General features: G+C 39.6%; 1 protein-coding gene across 2 annotated transcripts in view; it reads left to right on the top strand.

Annotated features, from left to right (window-relative positions):
* The first annotated feature begins 484 nt into the window (after nucleotides 1-484).
* Nucleotides 485-23,681, top strand: part of GK5 (glycerol kinase 5) — a 39,110-nt gene continuing 15,913 nt past the window's right edge. Inside the window, exons 1-8 of one of the 2 annotated variants that reach the window (XM_081328276.1) lie at nucleotides 485-763; nucleotides 8,812-8,905; nucleotides 9,631-9,706; nucleotides 16,081-16,174; nucleotides 20,187-20,318; nucleotides 21,588-21,663; nucleotides 22,688-22,749; nucleotides 22,833-22,906. In XM_081328276.1, the coding sequence (XP_081184402.1) occupies nucleotides 584-763; nucleotides 8,812-8,905; nucleotides 9,631-9,706; nucleotides 16,081-16,174; nucleotides 20,187-20,318; nucleotides 21,588-21,663; nucleotides 22,688-22,749; nucleotides 22,833-22,906 (788 nt within the window). In that variant the 5' untranslated portion in view covers nucleotides 485-583. The remainder of the gene's footprint in view (nucleotides 764-8,811; nucleotides 8,906-9,630; nucleotides 9,707-16,080; nucleotides 16,175-20,186; nucleotides 20,319-21,587; nucleotides 21,664-22,687; nucleotides 22,750-22,832; nucleotides 22,907-23,681) is intronic. The other variant, XM_081328277.1, reaches the window with a different exon arrangement.

Below are 23,681 nucleotides of genomic sequence, written 5' to 3' on the forward strand. Positions count from 1 at the left end.
GTGCCTACGCAAGCAACTTCGTGGAAAATTGCCCGTCTGCTCGCCGCCTTCTGCTCTTGTCCTCGCCCCGAGACACCCTACGGCAGGGGTCTTCCAACTTGGCCCTTTTATGACTTGTGGACTTCAACTCCCAGAATTCCTCAGCCAGCAAAGCTGGCTGAGGAATTCTGGGAGTTGAAGTCCACAAGTCATAAAAGGGCCAAGTTGGAAGACCCCTGCCCTACGGAAACTGGCCAAGATTGCAATAGTCTGTGTAGTCAAATTAGAATAAAGCATTCAGGGGAGCCGCCGGGGAAGTCAAATCCGAGCAAGAGAGCGACTCAGCACAGTTCTCTCGTCCTATTTCCTTCCCCTGGTTGGCTCCGGCTTCCCCGCGCGATTCTTTCGTTTGCCTACCAGCTTTCCTGCGAACAGCCTCCGCCCCCTTTTTGTCGCCTCATTAACCCGCCCCTGAAGTCAGGGCGGCTTACTGCCTGGCCCCGAAGGGGTCGCTTGTCGCTTTCCGCCGGAGCCGTTGCGAGAAGGCTCGCCTTGGCTTCTCTGCCCAAAGTTGGTCGCCTGGGTTTTCAGAGGCGCTGCGCCGATGACACTGATCGATACTGGCGCACCAGCGGCCAACCATGCCTCCCCTGCCAGCGATGCCGCGGCCTGCGCTCTTGCCCCGGAGGCGAAGTACGTCTTGGGGATAGACGTGGGCAGCACGGTGATACGGTGCCAGGTGTACGACAAGGCGGCGGTACTCAAAGGATTCAGTAGCAAACAGGTGAGAATTGTGCGGGCCTCGGGGAAGAAGGCCCGAAATAAAGAAGTGCCTTGAAATCCGTTTTAGTCACCGAGTTCTTTGGAGATTTGTTTTTATTGCTATTGCCTAAGATTACAACGCGGAGTGCAACCTGGTCCCCTGTCCAAAAATTGTGGGCGCACGAGACTGAATCATTAACCACCCAAACATATGTTCATCCAAAACGTGTGTGTGCTCAGCTAGCGTGTGTTCAGTAAATAATTCGGCTCAACTGACCATCAGAAATGATTCAGTCAATCTTGGTTGTGGCAATTTAATAGTTTACTTGAAAACAAAACTCAGAGATTCCTATTCCTAAATTGTAGGGAGAGAGTTACTGCTTAAATTCAGTGGGACGCTGCTTTTCTATAAGTTATATACAATTAAAACTAAAGTTTTTCCGTGGTGTATATTTTATAAACATTTGCTTCCTGTAATCCAAGCTGGTTTCCTCTCAGTCTTTTATTTCTTCTGGGCAGTATGCTTGTTTCCACTGTCTTATAAATAAGGAAAGAATTGGGGGTTGTGTTTTGTTTTCTTTTTGCCCTAATCTATGACTTAGTGATCACATTTGGCTTCGTAGTTTTTCTGTAATGTACATTGCAACTTCTGTCATCATTGAAATATACAACTTGTTGTCTTTTTGCTCTTGTTTAGTAGCATTCATTAATAAAAAAACAAGTTGCATATTGACCTGTAATGGTTATATAGAAATTGGATTTTGCTTTGGTTTGTTATGTGGCACTGACTCTGAACTGCTTATGCAGCAGGAGTTTGAATAACAGAGACCATGATGAATGCATGGACTGTATAATATCATGCTGATCTCTTATTGCAGATAGCCTGCTATATTTAATGCTGAAATACAGTTTTAAAGTTTCAGTATTTAACCTGCCCTTAATATCACACCATAAAAATTGTTTTATTCAGTCATAGATATTGGGTATGTCTAATTTAATGAAGAGAAGGACTAGGGGTGACATGATAGCAGTGTTCCAATATCTCGGGGGTTACCGCAAAGAAGAGGGAGTCAAGCTATTCTTCAAAGCGCCCAAAGGCAGGACAAGAAGCAATGGATGGAAACTAATCAAGGAGAGAAGCAACCTAAAACTAAGGAGAAACTTCCTGACAGTTAGAACAATTAACCAGTGGAACAACCTGCCTCCAGAAGCTGTAAATGCTCCAACACTGGAAGTTTTTAAGATGAGACTGGACAGCCATTTGTCTGAAATGGTATAGGGTTTCCTGCCTGAGCAGGGGGTTGGACTAGATGACCTCCAAGGTCCCTATTATGATTATGATTATGTTTGAAATTTTTTCAGAGTTGAAGATGAATTAAATATAAAAATGTAGGTGTTAGTACTTTTGACAACAATAACAGTTGCAATTCAAGTCTTATCTTAGCCATGAACACCAGCTGGGCCACTCACTCACTCTCAGCACAACTCACCTCACAAAGGGAAAATAGGAGGAAGGAGTATTAAACGTGTTGGTCGTGTTGAGTTGCTTGTAAAACCAATAAAGGGATATAAATAAATCTTGTTTGAAAGTGCAATGATAGTGCACAGATCTCCCATGAAATGCTAATAGAATGGCAAAATGCAGTTAACTATGCTAAATATAAAGCTTATTGAAAAAGATATAAAGCTTATTGAAAAAAGTACCCATATCAAGTTGGAAGCAAGTGTGGAGCTGCATACCACAGGGCTGAATTCTAGTTATTCTCCCTGTGCTATTCAACATATTTTTAAATGAATTGGATAACCTGCTAAAATATGGGGATGGAATTTGCAGATAGCATAAAGACGAAGGATAACAAGTAGCTGAAGCAATAGGCAGAAACCAGGAAGGTACCGGTAAGTTTCACAGGAAGAAATGCAGAGCAAAATAGGTTTTTCATAGATTGACTAAGAAAAGATATAGGATGAGGAGGAAATCATGTTGGGTAGTGCTAGATGCAAAAAAGCATCTGGGTATTGTGGTAAATCACAAACTGAACATGAGTCAGGAATATGGTGCAACAGTAAAAAAAAGCAAATGCAATTCTAGACTACTTCAACAGATGTGTAATGTAGTAAATCATTCTTCCCCTCTATTCAGCATCAGACTGAATGGCATTGACAAACTGACCAGAGTTAAGCAACAGGGATATTTTGTTTGTTGTACTTTTCATAAACTGCCAAGACTCCCTTAAGATTGTAGCGGGATATAAATACAGTCCTTAGGTTATGATGGCATTTGCTGGCACTAAGTGATACAGTAACATGATGTTGCACTTTATGACTAGCAATATTGTGTGACTATGTAACTTAGCAATGGTAGTCTTGGTTGCCATTGTTAAATGAGGACTTTATATAATAGCAGTTTCTGGCTTCCTGTCTCTTTATTGACCTTGCATTCAGGAAACCAATAGGGAATATCAGAAATTGTGATCACGTGACCACAGTTCAGTGTGACATTGTAATTGCAATCCAAACACCTAGATCAACATCATGTGACCATGGGACGGCTGAGATAGCTGAAACTCTGAGGACTGATCGTAAGTCCTTCTCATTCAGTACTTGCTAAATGAGTGGTTGTAACATAAGAACAACCAGTAAAACCAAACCATGGTTATAAGAGGCCTAAAAAGAAAAACTTAGGATATGGCTATGTTTAGCCTGGTGAAAACTATAAAGGTAAAGGTAAAGGTTCCCCCGCACATGCGTGCTAGTCGTTTCCGACTCTAGGGGCCAGTGCTCATCTCCGTTTCAAAGCCGAAGAGCCAGCGCTTGTCCGAGGACATCTCCGTGGTCATGTGGCCGGCATGACTAGACGCCAAAGGCGCACGGAACGCTGTTACCTTCCCACCGGAGTGGTCCCTATTTTTCTACTTGCATTTTTACGTGCTTTCGAACTGCTAGGTTGGCAGAAGCTGGGACGAGTAACAGGCGCTCACTCTGTTACGCAGCACTCGGGATTCGACCCGCCAAACTGCCGACCTTCCGATCGACAAGCTCAGCGTCCTAACCCACTGAGCCACCGCGTCCCTCTGGTGAAAACTATAGGGAGTAATAATAGCTGTCTTCCAGTATCAGAAAGGCTCTTATATGGGAAGTGGGGCAGAACCGATCCAGAAAACAAGTCAAGAAAATATGTTTAAATTACAAGGAAGTACACTTTGGCACTAGGTATATATTTCTCATGGTAAGAGTTAATCAGTGAAAACAAGTTTTCTTTGTATAGGTGAGATTTGTCTATCACTTAAGCTGTTCAGTGTCCTGTTCTGATTGGAATGACATATATGCCTCAATAAATAAATATACTAAAAGACTTTGTCAGCCCCACTAGATAGACCAGACCAGGAAATGAACTCCACAAGAAGACAAACTATTTTTATTCAGATGGGCTAAAATAAAAGAATCTTGCAAGTCTAATTGTTCTGTTTCTCTTTTCCTTTCTTATTCAGTACTCTGTGAATCAAGTAGGATCTACCTGAGCCACTTCTAAATATTAACTTGTTTTTCTGGGCTTAAAAATGTTTCTACTTTGTTTATACCACTCAACTATTTTGCTTAAGTAGTAGTAGTTGCATATTTTCTTCAAAGGTATCTTCCTTATTCTCCATAGTGTTTCAACAGAATGAAATGACCATCTTCTACTGTGGCCCCCACCTTTTGGAATATTCTCCCATCAGAGATGAGGTCCATTCCCATACTCCTGGGCTTTTGGAAGAGCCCCAAAACTTGGTCAATGGGGGCTTGCTACGTTTGGCTGATAGGGTAGGAAAGATTCTCACTCCCAGGCTGCCCATCATCTTGCTTCTTAACTTTTAATCATTTTATTTTAATTGTTTTTTAATTGTTTTAGCATATGTTAACTTTTTATTATATTGTAAGCTGCCTAGAGGCACTGTTAGTGAGAGAAATTTAATAAATAAATAAATTTTGTAGGGGTGCTGGAATAGAGGATTCTTGCCTTGAGTTGTGAACTGAACTACTAGGTGTTCATTGTCTATTCCAACTAATTTATTAATTCATTGATTCTGTGGAATATTTTTTAAAAAATATACAGTACATATGCTGTTCGTTATTTGTGTAGTTGTTCCCAAAGAAGCATCAAAGTTACAAATTACTTTTTTCAGTTATGCCTCTGCTATGCCAACCAGACCAAGTACAGGTAGTCCTTGACTTACAGCAGTTCACTTAGCAACCATTCAAAGTTATAACAGCATTGGAAAAAGTGACTTATGACCATTTTTTACACTTACGACTGTTGCAGCATCCTCATTTATCAAAATTCAGACACTTGGCAACTGACTTATGTTTATGACGGATGCAGTGTCCCAGAGTCATGTGATCCGCTTTTGCCATCTTCTGACAAGCAAAGTCAATGGAAAAGCCAGATTCCCTTAATAACAGTGCTACTAATTTAACTACAGTCATTCACTTAACAACTGTGGCAAGAAAGGTCATAAAATGGGGCAAAATTCACTATTTTTGGTGTGTTTAAGTACATACTATGCCTTTCGTGAGTTGTGCTTATCTCAAAAAGCTAATGCAAATAGTCCTTCACTTATGACTACAACTGAGTCTAATTTTTTTGTTTCTAAGAAAGTCACTTGTTAAGTGAGTTTTGCTCCACTGTACAACCTTTGCCACATTAAGCAAATCACTGCAGTTGTTAAGTGAATCATGCAGTCATTAAGTAGCTTCCCCCATTGACTTTTTTTGTGTGAAGCTGACTGGGAAGGTTACAAATGGTGATCATATGACCTCAGGACAATGTAACTGTCATAAATACATGCCTATTGACAAGTAATTATGTGACCGATTGGGATGTTACGTGGTCATGTGAAAACCAATAATAAGCCACTTTTTAAAGTGCTATTGTAGCTTTGAACAGTCACTAAACAAATGGTTTTAAGTAAAGGACTATTTGTATAAAGATTCCATGTTATTGTGAAACTTAGATATTTTATTACAAAGAGATTTCACTGTAAGCATCTTATCTAATTAACCCTGCCATTTTAGTAACTTAAAGTACAATAACGGTACATACAGTTGTTGGCATTCTGTATTTAATGTTTGACCAGTGCGTGTTGGAAATCTCTAGTGAATGACATAGAAGCCGTAGTTGCATAAAACCATTGAACTATCATCTTGCTGACCACATTGTCTTTTAATATGTTATGAGGCCAACCCATATATTACCTGATGATTGGGTCATGAGAATATAGAAAACCAGGCAAGTTAACGATAGATAAACATTCTCACTAGCCACCAGGGTCTTGTTCCTTATGAATTAAGTATAGCATTGCAGCTTAAAGAGTTACACTATTAGTGTTTCTCTTTCCCATATACTGTATGTTTAAATGTACGTATTTTAGATTTATACCCTGATTTTCCTGTATGAGTTCAAGATTGCATAGCATTCCTTCCTCCAGTTTTTCCCCACAACAAACACACTGTGAGGTAGGTTGGGTTCAGAGATTGTGATTAGTCTAAAGTCATCGGTGGCTAAGGATGGCTTTGAACAGGCATGTCAAACTGCCGGCCCACAGACCAAATGCATCACACCAAAGCTGCACTCACCCCATTGCCAGCAATGGGGAAAAAGTCCCGATATGTCAAGCGGCATCATGTGACGTCGTGAGTTTGACATGCCTGGCTTTGAACCTTGGCTTCCCATTTCTACTGCATGAGAGTACCTTAAGATACACTATCATACTGTACTTTAAATACTCCAAATCTACTTGGTTCTTAAATTGTCATTTATTTACTGAAGTTAGTAAGTTTTTACTTTATCTCATTTTGTATGAATGAGAAAAGAATCTTTAGTAACTTCTAGTAGCTTTTCTATGCAGTAGATTATTACTACAGCAAGAGTATGCAATCACAGTGTGGAATGTATTTCATTTTTTCTCTCCTTAAATAGGTGAATGAGAGTTGGCTGCAATTGTACACAAAGTATATTATTTCAGTATGCTATTTGGCAACTTGCTGACCATAAACAATCCACAGAAAAGGAGGTGGGAATGTTGGAATCTACAGAATAAAATAGAATTCTATTTTAATAGAACTTAAGATCTTGTTTGGGCTCAAATTCAGATTTTAAGGAGGCAAGATTAATTTCCATTTGTCCATTTCCTGATTGCAGAACTGAAGATATATTTTACTTTATTTAGCTTAGCTAGCCAGACTCCCATCTCTTGTATGACTTTGGCCAATTTGTAGATGATTAAAACAATGTAAAACCAACTAATACAACCATCTCTAAAAATAAAATACTAATACAAAAGCATATAAAATCATCACTTAAATTCATAAAATAAGTCATAAAATTCTTGCAATATTATTTCTATAAGGTAGCATTGAAAAGATTCTTCTTAATTTTACAGCATTTCAAAATATTGACATAATCAGCCCTGATGGGTACCTTATTTATTCCTAATAAGGTAAAGGTACAGGTTTCCCCTGTCCAATCATATCTGACTTGGGGGGGGGGTGTTCATCTCCATTTCTTAGCAAAGGGAGCCAACATTGTCTGAAAACATTTCTGTAGTTGTGGCCAGCATGACTACACATCAATGTGCATGGAACACTTTTACCTTCCCACCAAAGTGAGAATTGGCATGCTTTCAAATTCATAAATGAGCAGGAGTTCATCCTTGGGTGCCCAGATCTTGAACTGCTGACCTGGTTGACAAGCCCAACATCTTAACCGCTTGACCACCATGCTCTATATTCTCAATACTCTTTAATATCAAAATGAAATAGCAAATTGTCTTATTTTTTGAAGTAAGCAAGGTCAACAGACTGCAGGGAGTTTAACTAGAGCTATATTGAGTTGATATAAATTATAATAAAGTCTTGAAGCCTGGTTGTATTTTCCCTTCCTTCACTGCTTCATATGGAAGCAGTCTTAGCTTCTTTCACATAGTTCCTTTGTTTCCTGGACTAAAGGGTTGCTTTTGTTGTATTGTCTCCAAGGTCTCTGTAGCTGATGTATCAGAAGTACTGTTGTTACGTTGCTAATACTTTGGGTCTCTTGATGTCTTTGAGAAGGCAATGCTTAAACTAGTTCCTAGAGTTGGTAATAGATGTATAAATAGTATGAACATTTTGAATATATTTTCTGTGAACAAAACCTTCTGAAGCTTGAATCAAATTCAGATTTTAAGGAGATATGATTAATTATTGAATAATTTAATTTCCATTTCTCCATTCTCTGATGCAGAACTAAAGAGATGTATGTTGGACTGGAAATACAGGGAGGATTCCTTAAGTACTCCTATCGTAATGTTGCTACACCAAAATTGCCTTTTGTAATGGAATCATAGAGACTGGTTATTTTATTAAATAATTATACAGCATTTGAATTGCAGTTAATATTGTAATCATGAGATTTCATCTGTGAGTTTCCCTAGTGAGTTTACAAAAGCAATGTTTAATACAAGAAACAATCAGAAAAAGTTATGCGAACACCTCAAAATATACCGTACTTAACTTTGTGCAATACTTACTGCTTTATAATTCTCCTTATTCCAGTACCAGTATGTTGAGATTTGGCACTTTGCTACCAATTTCTTTGGAAACAAAGGATTAATTTGATCTTGAAGGTTAATTAGTAGCATTTATTTTCTGATGATGAGACCTTAAGAATTAGTATTGATTTGCATTACTTACATTTGTTTTTTATCTTTGAAATGTTCAAATTCCAAATTCAATTAATGGTTTGTGGATTTATGGTGACTTTTAATACCAGAGAAATGTACATGTTCCATTCTCAATCTGCTTTAATGAAAAATGTGGCCATACGCTGAAGGTTCCAACAATATATTTGATAGTGTATATACATACTATACATTGATTTCTAATGTCTGGGCTATAATTATCTTTGCTATTTTTAAAACTGAGGATGTGGCTTATAAGTGTGTAAGAAATACGCTATAAACATCTTTAATTCTTTTAATATATGAAATTGCTTTCGGTAATTTTCTCAAGATTATTAACATCTATAATCTTGGTAACCTGTGTTTCTCTTAATAGGTACAGGTTCTTCATCCTCAGCCTGGCTGGGTTGAATTAGACCCTGAAAGTCTGTGGACACAGTTCATTGATGTGATTAAAGAAGCAGTTCAAGGTAATATGCAACCGTATTAATTTGCTCTTTCAAAACTTAATACTGCCGTATTGAATTTATTTTATATTGAGGTCCATGTTCAAGTTCAAAAATGAGATGGGTTCAAGCTCAAAGGTTCAAAGTCAGGTTCACGCTCAAAAATGACACAGTAAAATCCAATCAAATCCGAACTTTATTTGCTTTCATTTAATGGACAGAATGTTGTGAACCTAAAGCTATAACCTTCTAACCTATTAGAAACCTCCTCCTTGGGAAAGCTCTGTATTACCAAAACTCATAGCCACTTATTTTCCAGGTACACATTCTATCACAATATCTAGATTAAAGCTAAGGCCTTCAGAAAAGAACTCACAACATATGGGAACTACTTTGGAACAGCCTATTTTCCACTCACATCAACTTTTAGAAACTGAATTAACAATTATGATTACTAGTTAAGTTTATTTTAATGAAACATCATATATTTATTGAAACATTTATGCACGTGCATTAATTATTAAACTAAATCACCACCACCATAATTATTCAGCTATTCTTGTTTGAATTAAAGGCATTAAAACCTGGCTCTTTTATTTAGGCACTGGGATAGAATGGTGGAGCTTGCAGACAATTGGTTGATGGAGCCACATGTTTTTTTGTGGGTTTTGTAGTTTTATTTCCATGACCCACCTGAATAGAAAACTTTTTAAAATAAATATTTTAAAATAAATAAATATATCTTTTAGTTGCAGGACTTAAAATGAATCAAATCTCTGCTCTTGGACTTTCAACACAACGTGCAACTTTCATTACATGGAACAAGTATGTGTAAAGATTATAACTGATGATCATTCTGTGCTTGTAGATCAGGATGCTTTCCAAAATAAAGTTCACTTGTTACAGTAATGCTTGAAGGCATTATTTACTAGCACCCATGATATTAAAAATAATAATGAAATACATTTAGCTTTTGTTTTAAACCCATATATGTATTATAAATTGTATTTCCAACAAAGTGCAATTAAAATAAACACCTGAAATAAATGATTTGCTGCAGGGTAGGTGCCAGCTATATTGTTTATGTATGGATGTAGGTTATACTCCTACACAGGTGAAAAGCTTTGCTAATTCTTTAATTAGTAGTTTAAAATGCTGCTTTAAAAGTTGGGCCATAACTTTTACGTAAAAAAGGTTGGAAGGAACCTTGGAGTCTTCTAGTTTGAAAATACCCAACTATCAAAGTTGTTTAATTACTAGGTTGCTTCTTACCCTTGCCTTTGTGATCTAATGAATAACATTTTGCTAGGATTGCCAGGCAGCAACTGCTTTCTTCAGTTCTTGTAAGCTCCTGTTTGTATTATCAGTGATAATATCTAGCTACCGTGTTTGTTATTGGCCTTTTCTTCAGTTGCCTTCTGTTTTTCCAATCATCAGAGACTTTTCAGATGACTCTTGCCTTTACATCATGTGTCCCAAATACTTAAATTTCCTTTTATAATAGCATTTCCAATGGGCAGGCTGATTTTATCTATGATCAAATGGTTTGCTCAGTGGATGATAGTCTATGGTATTCGCAAAAGCTTTCACTGGCACCAATATTGAAAGGCATCAATGTGTCCTTCAGCCTTTCTGTTATTCCAATTTTCACAGCCATGTTTTTACAAATTGAGAAATGTAGTCTATGTCTGAGTTGTATCTCTGTACTTTAATTTTTGGTTAAGATCTCTGATATCTTTCTCTGAAGTAGGATAGTATTGGATGAGGTCAGGTAGTGACCAAACATGTAACATAATTTCTGCTAGAGGTGTCCACAACTAATCCTGTTAATGAAAAAATGTGGATGTCTGTATGAAAAACTCGATTCGTATCATAATATCATCAGCCTAGAATTAGAGATCTCTTAATTCATGGCTATAGTCATCCCTGTGAAGTTTTCAACCCAGGATGATAAGCTATTACTATTTCAACCTCCTTTCTCCTTCTTGCATTGTTTGGTATTGCCTGTTGATAAAACTTAGTACTGTTGAATATTAGTAGCAATCTGGCTGTTTCCGATTCTTTCAAATTGTTATTTTTCAATATAATGTGTTGAATATTAGTCTTACCCCAACAGCGCATGACTAGGGTGTTTATCGATCTGTCTGAAATGCCCTGCCCAAAATATTTTCATCATTGATTGCATTAAACTGGTTAATATATTAACATCTTAGAGAGCAGAAAACACAGCTTAATGTGAATTCTGTCAAATAGCTGGGAATCTGTATATCATAATTACTTTCTGATGAAATTTGAAAAACGATAAAGGTATAATTAAGAGGGTATGTAGTTACACAAGTTGCATGAATAAATTTCTATGATTAATATGAATATTGAGATTTTTTTCCTGATTTTTTTCTGAGTTCTTCAATTATGAGTCCATAATTTGTTCTATGGACTGTTTGATAAATAAAATTAGTTCAATAATCTCAACTATATAGTCAGAATTCTTCAATATGTGAATAAATTAAAGAAATACTATATATCCGAGGAAGCATTACAACAAAAAACTGTAAGTTGAGAAGCAGGGTGAAACAATCTCTTTCCAAATTGTTCAGCAAAGTACTGTTGATCAGTTCAACATTTTGAATAGGGAAAAGGAATATAAAAACAGGTGTTTTTTTAAATCTCTTCCACTAAATCTCACTATCGCCAAAACCAGTTATTCTACTAAAATTTTCTTGTGTAGAAATAGTTGTGATTGTTTGAATTCTTTAGTTAAGGTATTAAGTTGTCCTAGTTAAGATACAAAGAATAGAGAAAAGTAATAAACAGCCTAAGCTTAATTCTTATAAAGTCCTGTAGATATAGACAATGACATTAAGGCTGGTATTTGTGAATAGATTTCAGCTCTATTATGACAATGATCTTGGTGGGAAAGGTGCGCAGGTGACCGGTGAGGCATCATGTGGCCAGGGGTAGCAGCAGCAGGTGGAGGAAAGGTGCACAGGTAACTGATGAGCTGGCAGTGACTAGTGCTGGGTGACGGACACAACTTAGGAGCTTCCCTGCTGGTTTCCCCATTGACTTTGCATGTAGGAAGTTGTCACAAAAGGTCACAAATGGCAATCACGTGAGTCACTGCATCCATCATAAGTGCAAGCTGGTTCCTAAGTACCCAAATTTTAATCATGTGATCTAAAGAGTGTTGGGACAGCCAGAACTTTAAGGACCTGTTGTAAACACACTTGTTCATCACCATCATAACTTCAAACAGTCGCTAAACAAGTGGTCATTAACCGAGGACTGGTTGTATTAATTTTCAAACTAATTTACTGCAATGAACATAAAGACCTACTTATGAAATATCTAACTGCAACAAAGGTCTTGCCTGTACCTTGAGTTAGAGAGAAATTTGTGTTAAAAGTTGTTGACTGTACCATATCGCTTTTCTGTACAGACGGGGCTTCTTTTGACTTTCAAATGTGATATCCCCAACTTGTTATGTGAAGAGATACAATCCAATAATCAGTGTATCATAAGATATTTGATTTATGTTTTAAGTCTTCTTGCCTTAGAGTTTAAGAGCAGTTTTGCTTTTGGCACAGAATTCCCAACTCTTTGTAAGTAGCTGTTACCATTTCCAGCTCAGAAATCTCCTTTGTTTTAGAATAGAATAGAGCTGGAAGGCATCTTGGAGGCCTTGTAGTCCAGCATCCCTGCTCACGCAGGAGAACCTATGCCATTCCAGACAAGTGATTGTCCAGTCTCCTCTTAAAAACCTCCGGTGATGGAGCACCCACAACATCTGAAGGCAAAAGTTGTTCCACTGGTTAATTGTCCTCACCGTCAGGAAGTTTCTCCTTAATTCCAGGTTGTTTCTCTCTTTGGTCATCTCACAGTTCCACATCCTGTATTGTGAAGGTCAGACTTTTATAGTGAATACAGGTAGTCCTTGACTTACGACCATAATTGAGGCCAACATTTCTGTTAAGTGAAACATTTGTTAAGTGAGTTTTGCCCCATTTTACAACTTTTCTTGACACAGTTGCTAAGTGAATCATTGCAGTTATTAAGTTAGTAACACAGTTGTTAAGTGAATCTGGCTTCCCCTTTGACTTTTCTTGTCAGAGGTTCTCAGAGTTCTGACCCCAGGACACTGCAACCGTCATAATATGAAACAGTTGCCAAGCATCTGAATTTTGATCACATAGCTATGGGGATGCTGCAACAGTCATAAGTGTGAAAAATTGTAATAAGTCACATTTTGGGCACCAGGGACCGGTTCCGTGGAAAGAGGTTTTTCCATGGACGGAGGTGCATGGTTTCGTGTGCTGCCTGCATCTCGTGGATGGGGCTTTGCTTGTATGTGCAGAACGGTTGCAGGCATGCCACAGCCCGGTACTGGTCCATGGACTGGGGGTTGGGGACCCCTGGTGTAGAGCACAGTCACTAAAGCCCAACACTTCCCTGAAATCCAGCATTTCCCAATTAATTGGAACCTCTTCAGGTTCCCAGATCTAAGGAAATACCCTTAAAATACTGAAGGTTCTGGTTGAAGAATTATTAGGACGGGGGGAAAAAGTGTTAGAGAATAGGAAAAGAGCCTGGCATTAAGAAAAGAAAAATAAACTTAATAATTTAAACTTAACATCAATATCTGTAATATGTTAAAGAATAGATAATAAAGCAGCCATTTGTAGCCAAAATGAAGACTATGCTGTGTGTGTTCTAAAAGTCAGCACTGTTTTGTCAAAAATTGGTGAGACAAATATTACCTTGTTTCTTTGACAAGATAGAAAGCTATACTGGTATGAATGGATAGCAATGCAATAAAATGGGTCCATAATTAACTAGCTAACCACACTCCAGTCAGCATTAATAGCTCCTTAGTGAGTGGGAAAGAAGCAAGTAATGGTCTCTGTGTTGGCACAATATTATTCAACAATTTGAAATGGATGAGTTGCTCATCCTGTTTACAGTTAAAACACAATTAAGAAATCTGGCCAGTAAGCTAGATCTAACAACATTACAATCTAAATTGCACAGTTTGGGAAACAGGGCTAAGAGGAGCAAGATATCTTTCAACAGGGAGAAATGTAAAGTACTGTATTTAGAGAGGGAAAATACAGGGCATTATAAAGGAAGGGGCTTAGAAGCATTACAAGGAGGGACTTGGGTATGGTCACTGACAATGAGCTGAAAATGAGACAACAAAGTGAGACTTATGTTAAAAGGACTAAGAGTTCTGGATAGCATTAGAAGAAACCTTCTCAATGCTGCACTGTGGAGACCATGCTCTAGGACTATGTGAAAGATTCTGGGCATCATTTCCAAAGGGACATTGACTAAAACGGGTTGGGTGGAAGCAAAAGAGGTGAAACAAGGTCTTGAAAATAGGCCGATGGAACTTGGGATAATGAATCTAGAAGATTGAAAGTAGAGATGGTATCAGTATTCAAGTACATTGGGATAATTATCAGGAACACTTTTTTATTGCCACAGAAATGAGGTCAAGAAATAATTGTTAAGAGTTTGTATTTATTTTTTTACTTGCCACTAGTGTTAAAATCTCTTGGCGAAATGTTTTTTGCCCATAATGGGCATAACTAATTGTAATGATTACAGTGTGGGGATGTTATTGTGCAGAGTTAACTGTCAGCCATCAATCAATACCCCAAACCTTGTCCCATTTGACAGGGGGAAAAAAGCACAAGACAGTCTAAAGTACATGTACAGGTAGTCCTCGAGTTATAAGTGGAATGGAGCCTGCCCATTCCACTCGTAACTCGAAAACTTGTAGAGTGAATCTTGTACCTCCAACGAGATCACTCCCTTGCTTGTTAAAACTTACGCAGCTTGTTAAGTGAACATGAGGTATCTCGGGGTAGGGAAGGCCATGGAGGGCCTAGTGATGGAACAGGCCCCCAAGGCCTCCTGACCCACTAAGATACCTCATGCGTCCCCTTCCTGCTGCGTTGGTGTCACCTGGAAAAGATCCATCTCCTTTCTGCTGCAGTTCCTGCTGTCACCCAGATTTGAGGCCGGGGAACGCTTCCCTGCCCCCCCGGTGGCCCGATCTGGGTTCCGGAGGCCTTTTCCAGGCCACTGCCACCTTGATCTGAGGCTGGGGAATGCTTCTGCGCCTCCCTGTGGCCTGATCCAGGCTGCCGCCCAGATCTGAGGCCAGGGAACGCTTCTGCACCCCCCTGAAGCCCGATCCGGGCTCTGGAGGTATTTTCCAGGCCACTGCCGCCTGGAAACCGTCCACCAGAGGGCTACGTAAGCGTCCCCCGGCCTCAGATCCGGGTGGCAACAGCCTGGAAAAAATCTCTGGAGCCTGAATCGGGCCTTGGGGGGGGGGGGCGTGGAAGCTTTCCTTGGTCTCAGATCTGGGCTGCAGAGGCCTGTAAAACCCCTATGGAGCCTGGATCAGGCCACAGAGGGGTGCAGAAGCATCCCCCAGCCTCAGATCTGGGCCACAGCGGCCTGGAAAAGGCCTCCGGAAGCACGTGGACACGTCCCCCTGCTTGGTTTCCATTTTCTGCAAACGCACCAAAGGCCTGGAGCAGCCAAGAAACCGAAGGATCTCAATCTTCACAGGGTGAGTATTGAAGGCCTGGTGCTTAGGGGGACCCGGGGCGGGGTGGGGAGGGAGGGAATAACCAGGGTGAATGTTGCAGAGCCACTGCAGTTGCTCCTAAGGGCGAACGACTGATGTGGTGCTGCAATATTTGTAATTTCATGACTTGCTTGTTCATAAGCACAAGGGGGCGCTCATTACATAACTTTGAGTGTTAAGTAAACGCTCGTAACTCGGGGATTACCTGTAATCAGTTGCTATGAGAAACTCACTGGTCAGTGAAAACCTTTTGATGGCCAAAAACCAATGAGGTCCCAAGTTGCTGGTACCTAAATTTCACTTTAAAAAAGATATCCTGATTGTAACATCTTTATAACCACAAATGGTCGATTCAGATAGGTTTTTAAGAAGAACTACCAACACCTTTGGAACATGGTTTATTTGTTTATGGTTTTTTTTGCATATTATAGAGGGTTGAACTAGAGGATCTTTGTGATCCCATCTACTTGCACATTTCTTTGATTCTGTGTCGATACCTTTTTTATCTGTAATCTATTTAGAGCTGATATCTAAACTCTGTTACTGAACTGTAATATAAAGCAGTTGGAAAGTCAATTATCCCTTTTTGCTTTTCCAGAAAGACAGGGAAACCTTTTCATAATTTCATAAGTTGGCAAGATATGAGAGCTTCTAACCTCGTTAAATCCTGGAACAAAAGTTTTTTAATGAAGGTAAGATACTTCTTTGCATGGAAAATAAGTTGGATGAAAGAAGGAAGGAACTTTGCATTTGTGCAAATATGTATGCCCTTACTTTAGAGAAGGCTGGCATTTGGTTGTTACTTCTTTAAGCCAGTGGGTTGGGAGATATCTAATGATTTGCAGCTGAGAGAAGTAAGGTAGAGTTGCCCGACCTTGTATTTTTATGAGAGAAACAACGTCATAGGTGAGGATGTTTAAATTTTTCTTTCAATTCTCTTTTTAGCCATGAATTTCCCAGCATATTATATAGCTTGTTTTTTATGATTAGATTTAGAAAAATGCAGATTTAGTAAGATACGATTAGTCACAATTGCCTGAATGAAAATGTTGGTACGGGTAGTCTTCGACTTAACAACCATTCATTAAGTAATTGTTTGAAGTTCAAACGGCACTAAAAAAAAAAGTAACTTATGACTGTTGCAGCATCCTCATGGTCATGTCATCAAAATTCAGACACTTAGCAACTGGCATATACTGTGTTTCCCTATCATGCCTCCATCCGGAGCCTGAATCCGAGGAGGACAGGGAGGTGGAGCAGGACACTGTTGAGGCCCAGGAGGAGGTGTCAGTGGCTTTGGAGGACTGTGGGGAAGAGCAGGCTGAGGCAGGCCAGGGCCCTTCAGGTTTGGAAGAGGGGAGGCAGAGTTCAGGCGAGGAGCAAGGCCCCCGCCCACCTGATCCTAGAGCAAGGAGAGAACAACGTAGGCAGGCTCAATTGCTCGGGAGGAGAGCGTCCTGCCCCACTCCACAAGGCACACCTGGGGATTAAGATTTAAGGAGACACTGTGGGGTGGGGCATTTGTCGGGAACAAACGTGGTATCTTGGGACAGTTGTGAATTGTGCTCTTGTCTTTCTTTAATCTGGACATTTTGAATACCAGACCGGCTGGTTTCCTGCTTTACAACTGCAGACTGCATTTCGGAGTCTCTCCTTGCAGACTGCAGGCAAACTGAGATTTAAAAGGACTCATTAAGTTTCTGTTTTGTTTTCTTGTTATCTGTCTGGCCTTGAGGACATTGTATACTTCTTCGGCTGTATTGAAGTTGCCTTCAGCCAGAGGCAGCTGAAAGGAACGTGTGTGTGGGCTTTGGTTGAAGGCTTGCCAGCATATGTGGGAGCTTTTGGGTAACATTGACAGTTATTAAAGGACTGTTTCTCTTGCCAGCCGACTGCTTTGCCTCCATGTGGGGCCTTGGGTCATCACATTCCCTGTAAATAAGACCTATACCAAAAATAAGATCTAGCTTGATTTTTACATTTGCACCTAATATAAGCCCTACCCACAAAATAAGCCCTAGTTTTGGGGCAAGGAGCACGTATAAAAATCAAGCTAGGGTGGGGGTGGAGGGGGTGGAGCTGCCCCATGTGTCCCTCATGTGCTTATCTTAGGACTGCGGCAGTCAGGCCTCCCACATCCCGACACCTGTTGTGCTGCTACCCAAGTTCTGCAGCCACTTGCGGCATCCTGCCACAAGTGGCAGCACTGCCGCAATGCATTGTGCAGCATCCTACCGTGAGCGGCGGCACCGGCATGATGCACCAGATGCCACATGGTGCATTGTGCCAGTGCTGCCGCAAGTGGCAGAACGCCGTGTGGTGCATTGTGCCATGGTGTGTGCGAGCGGCAGCATCAGCACAATGTTTTGTGCAGCCTATTGCTGCAAGCAGCGGCACCAGCACAATACACCTGCCGGCATCAGCACGGTGCAACATGCAGCATCCTGCCATGAGCAGCGGCACCAGCGTGAAGCGCCAGGTGGCATGCAGCCACAGAAGAACTCGAGCAGCAGCGCAACAGGTGTTGGGGCGTGGGAAGTCTGGCTGCAACAGTCCTAAGGTAAGCAGGTAAGACATCCCCTGAAAAAAAGACCTGGTGCCTCTTTTGGAGGCAAAATAAATTATAAGACCGGGTCTTATTTTCCGGAAAACACGGTATTTATGACTGTTCCAGTGTCCTGGACCACGGAATCACCTCTTGGAACCTCCTGACAAGGAAAGTCAATGGGGAAACCAGATTTACTTAACAACTATGTTACTAATTTAACAAATGTGGCAAGAAAGGTCATAAACTGGGACATCTCATTTAACAACTCTATTGCTTAGCAATCGAAATTTTGGTCTCAATTGTGGTCACAAGTCGAGGCTTACCTGTATTAGTGAGTTCAGATGAATTTTGACTTCTGCAGTGAAGAGGTTCTGTGACTGTTTCTTACAGACTCAGATTGCTTTTGTGTGTGCTGGAGAATGGAAAGATTGTTTTAATATTGAAATAAACTTATAAGTGACATTTGTTAAAAATTACCCACATGTGGAAAACCAGCACATCTGGCAAATACTTGGGATATAACCTTTCTCTGCTCTGCTGATTTCTGTAGTGGGAAGTTTATAATATGAGCAGTATTCAAAATGGGCTTGCTTCTTAGCAGTCAGAAGTGAAGTAGATTCTTACCTTTCAGTGTTCTCTCTTGACCCCTGCATACAAAGACTGGTAACAGTCAGACTGATCTAGTCCTACTCACCAGAAAAATGTCTGTCCAACTTGCTTCTTGCTGGACATCTATCTGAACAACAAAACTTATTTTGGACTAGTATGACAGAAAATGTTATATGCAGGTCCAGATAGGTAAAGGTAAAGGTAAAGGTTCTCCCGCACATGCGTGCCAGTCGTTTCCAACTCTAGGGGCCGGTGCTCATCTCCGTTTCAAAGCCGAAGAGCCAGCGCTTGTCCGAGGATGTCTCCGTGGTCATGTGGCCGGCATGACTAGACGCCAAAGGCTCACGGAACACTGTTATTTTCCCACCGTAGTGGCCCCTATTTTTCTACTTGCATTTTTACATGCTTTTGAACTGCTAGGTTGGCAGAAGCTGGGACGAGTAACAGGCGCTCACTCTGCTACACGGCACTCGGGATTCGACCCGCCAAACTGCCGACCATCTGGTCGACAAGCTCAGCGTCCTAACCCACTGAGCCACCGCGTCCCTTAGGTCCAGATAACAACTTCACAAAACAGCTGAATATTTCTGTATTCATAGATACAGGCGGTGTTCATAGGACATAATAAGTCTTACTCGATTATCCATGATTTATTGAAAAAAAGAAACACAAATGGCTGGGTCCAGACAAATTATGGTTTACAAATCACATTGTCTGAACTCATATAAAACAAGTAATAAGCAACAAACTAAGACATAAATCATTTTTGGCTTTATATCTGAACACACTTGCACTAAGCTGTAGGCATATGTTAGTAAGAATATTAGGAATGTACAAAATTTGTAGCTGATTTTAAGCAATCGGCATCCAAATCAAAATGCACATGCTTTGTTGAGATCCAAATGTAAAAGAAAATAGGGTTGTTTTGTTCCAGTTATATAAAGAATACACCGGGGGAAAAAAGTCTGTAGACTGAGAAGTTCCCTTGGAGAAGGCATTGGAAGCAGGGAAGACTCTGGAAAGGGTGGAATGGGCATGCTGGTGGGAGATGCAAATAAATCCTGCTTCTTACTGCTAAGACAACTGATGTAAGGGGCAGATATGCGTCCGCGTCCGCTACGCATCAGTGGCAGCTGAGGAAAAGCTGCAAAGAAAAGGTTCGGAAGATTGGGAGCAGGTAGGCCAGTTAGAGATAGTGTTTTGAACTGCTGAGATCACTGTAGTAGGGAGGCAGGTGCATGGGCTGATACATTTTTTTTTATAAAATGAGGGAATGAAAAATACTGGGAAGATGGGAAATTGGATGGGTCAGTGCAAAGGTCAGATTTTGTTTTTGCTGAAATGCAGAACAACCAAAAATCCATGTTTAGTGAGTGTCTGTTAAACAGCAGCTAATTTTGCAAACATTCCAGAATGCACTGTTTATTCTGAGTTCAATTCAAAATATATATTTCATTTTCTATATAGTCCTACATAAATATAACTTGATTTGAATCTAGTTGGACAGAAGCTTAAATGTTTATCCTACGAACCTTGTTTTTGAACAGGCAATCCATGGTATTTCTTCTTTGCTGCACTTTTTCACTCGGATTAATAAACTTCTGCTAGCCCGTTCTTTTAGTTTTACGACACAGCATGTCTCTTTAAGACTGGCTTGGGTTTTACAGCATTTATCTGAGGTAAGCCTCATGTTAAATTTCTTTGCAAGGGATTTCCTGTTGGTTCAGAGGTTACTGGCAATAGTATCTAAGAGTTCATTTGTTTTATCAAATTGCCAATTGAAGATGAACTTGATAAATATTCTAGTTTTTTTCAGTGTACTGTTCTCAACATATGATCCTAGACTGACTAGAATATTAGGGTTTAGAGGCCAATATATCTGGTTAGCATGCAATTTGTACTAATTTATTTTCCAAGCTCTGCATAGTTATTACTGAGAGCCTGTTTGATGCAGTGGTTAAGACATCAGGCTAGAAACTGGGAGTTCTAGTTCCACCTTAGGCACAAAGCCAGCTGGGTAACCTTGAGTCAGTCACACTCTCTCAGCCCTAGGAAGGAGGCAAGGGTGAACCACTTCTGAAAATCATGCTTAGAAAATTGCAGGGAGCTGTTCAGACATTTGCCAGGAGTCAAAAACTGACTTGAAAGCACAAAAAACAAACAAACAAGCATCATAGCTAATAATATCTGATGGTCATTTTATATGGGACTATAAAAATAGTTTCTGATGTAATAGTACAATTTTTAACATAGACCAATACAAGAAACCTCAAATATTTTATGAGAAATAAAATATAAATAAATATAAATAAAATAAAATAAACAGCAAAAGCAATACATTGTAGGCGTTAAGATAAAATAGCTTTTACAGAAAGTGGCCAGTGATCAAATATTCATTTTGTAAGAGACTAAGCACAATTCCCTTCCTTTCATAATTGTTATCCAACTGCATGCTATATGAACATACACATCCTTTGTCATAGCCAATTTACAATTTACAGTGGTAATCTGCTCTTCTCATCTAGCAGTCCTAGTCAGTAGCTAGCAAAGATCCAGGCTGTTTGCTTTTTCTCCCTCCTCCTCCTCCTCCTCCTCCTATCAACATAACACAGTGTGGCTTTGAAAGATATCTAAAAATATTAGCATTGGGATCAGCCATGATGCATTTCATAAAATCATCAGATTCATCTTCTCAACATTTATCTAGCAGCAATTTCCACACTATGGCATAAAGAAAAGGGTTTCCTTCAAACATCATAAGAGTCTAGAAGGCTTATGTAATTAATAATCTTACTTAAGCCAACCTTTTGGATTGCTTAGGGTTTTGTACACTACTATCAACCCCCTTAAATTTGACTGAGTAGCAATCTAGAACTATTGTAAGGACACTGATATGGATTATATTTGCCTTTCTGCAAAAAAAAAGTGACCTGTGTGTTTATTTGCAGGTAGAACAAGCTGCTAAAGATGGTAATTGCTGTTTTGGAACAGTTGACACATGGTTACTTTATAAACTCACAAAAGGTGAGTACAGTGATTAAATGGGGGATAAGATAATATACCCACATCTCAACCCTAAAATTCTGCAAGTGAATCTTATTCTGACATTCTTCAACCACAGCAGCATTTGTAAAATACAGTAGATCTATTGTCTGCAAATAAAGACGTTTGCAGTGAAAGGGCAACAAGTTTTGTCCAAATCTAATCCAGGATCAAGAACAGAAAATACCAAAGTTTCAAAGGTGCAGGCATAAAGCATAGTCAAGAGGCAAAGCAAAGTTCAGGAAGCTGGATGAACAAGGTGAAATAAGGTGTATAATATAAAAGGGGAATTGCAAAATACATTATTTTTAGAATTTTTATCTCAAGGCCGCAGAGAATTCCACTGGAACTCCATATTTGCTAATTCTAGTCTTTGTCCTAATAGTAATCCATTTAGAAAATATTCGTGCTTCTAGGAAAGTCAGCTTTAAAATCTTGCCCCTTTTTCTCCATTTTATACCTTGCATCACTGTTTGAAGGCACTGCCATTCTCATAGACTTGAGGTATTTTTAGGGTTAAGAGTCAGAGTTCTATGCTCAGATGTATCTTTCAGACAATAGATGTCTCATAGAATTTGTGCTATCTGATTCTACGTCCTCCTCTGACAAGGACATATACAAAGAGACCCCAATAGCTACTTATGGAATCTTTTGCCCTACAGGTCTTTACACTTGGAGGCGTCTTCAACATGAACAATTTTACAGGCTCTGTAGTGTGTGTGAGATTGGTTACTTTTCTAATTGTGCTCTGTATAGAAGATCAAGCGCACCAATAAAAGGAATGGTGATAATAGCGTACATAGAATAACGTTAATTGAAATGCACTGCCCAGTTCTATATTACAAGATAATTAAAATAACCTCTTGGAAGGAAGCAATCATGGTGTTATAATTAAGAATCATGTGACTGATGTATTGTTCAGTAAATCAACCACCAAATTTTAATTTCCATGTTGAACTATATTTGCTTTTTGTTTTATTTTTCAATATCTAATTGTATATTCTAGGTGCAGTGTATGCTACAGATTATTCAAATGCCAGCACCACTGCATTTTTCGATCCTTTTAAGGTATGACTAGTTCTCTCTGCCATGTTGTTGTGGTGTGTCTTTGCACTGTTTTAATTCTTTTTTTAATATGCATGTGTTTTCAGCTGCAATGGAGTGACCTTTTTAGCAAGTTACTTTCCATTCCAATATCGCTTTTCCCCCCAATAGAGGATACTAGGTAAGTTTTAGTTAACATATATTTTTGCTTTTTCCAAAGGAACACATAAATGTCAAAGTAATTATCTATATATGAGCCATGGTGGCACAGTTGTTAGATAGCAGTATTGTAGGCTACTTTTGCTGTCTGCCGGTTGCCGGCAGTTCGATTCTCATAGGCTCAAGGCTGACTCAGCCTTCCATCCTTCCGAAGTCGGTAAAATGAGGACCCAGATTGTTGGGGCCAATATGTTGATTCTGTAAACCACTTAAAGAAGTAGTATATAAGTCTCACTGCTATTGCTACTGTTAAAGCTCTCATGTCTGTAACTTTTAACTGAGAAAAATAGTATGTCATAGGGCAAAACCTTTTTCAACCAAGCTACCTCAAATAGAATACTGGGATGCAGGACTCCTGAGTGAATGAAATTTGGGGAAATTTTGCATGCTTCAGTGTCACCACGGCATTGCTATGATCAATCCAGTCGCATGATTCTCGATTTCAAAGTTGCCTGACAGCTTCCCACAATTCTGTTGTAGCAACAATCTCTCTGCACTTGCACCATACTCCCTCACTCTCTCTGTCCTCTGCAGCAGCCACTTACTTACCTGCAGGGAAGGAAAGGGAAGGAGGGAGGAAGGGAAGGAAAGAAGATTTCTGATGCTTGCTTCCATCTTTCCACAAGGAAACTCAGTGGGGAAGCCAAAAGGAAGTTGTATATTGCTCCCACTCCACTGATTTTTTTGCCCACCCGTGGTCTTTCTATTTAATTTAATTTAATTTTAATTTATTAATA

This window comes from Vipera berus (genome assembly GCF_964194415.1).
Source record: "Vipera berus genome assembly, chromosome: 5".
In the NCBI taxonomy this organism is placed as follows: Eukaryota; Metazoa; Chordata; class Lepidosauria; order Squamata; family Viperidae; genus Vipera; species Vipera berus.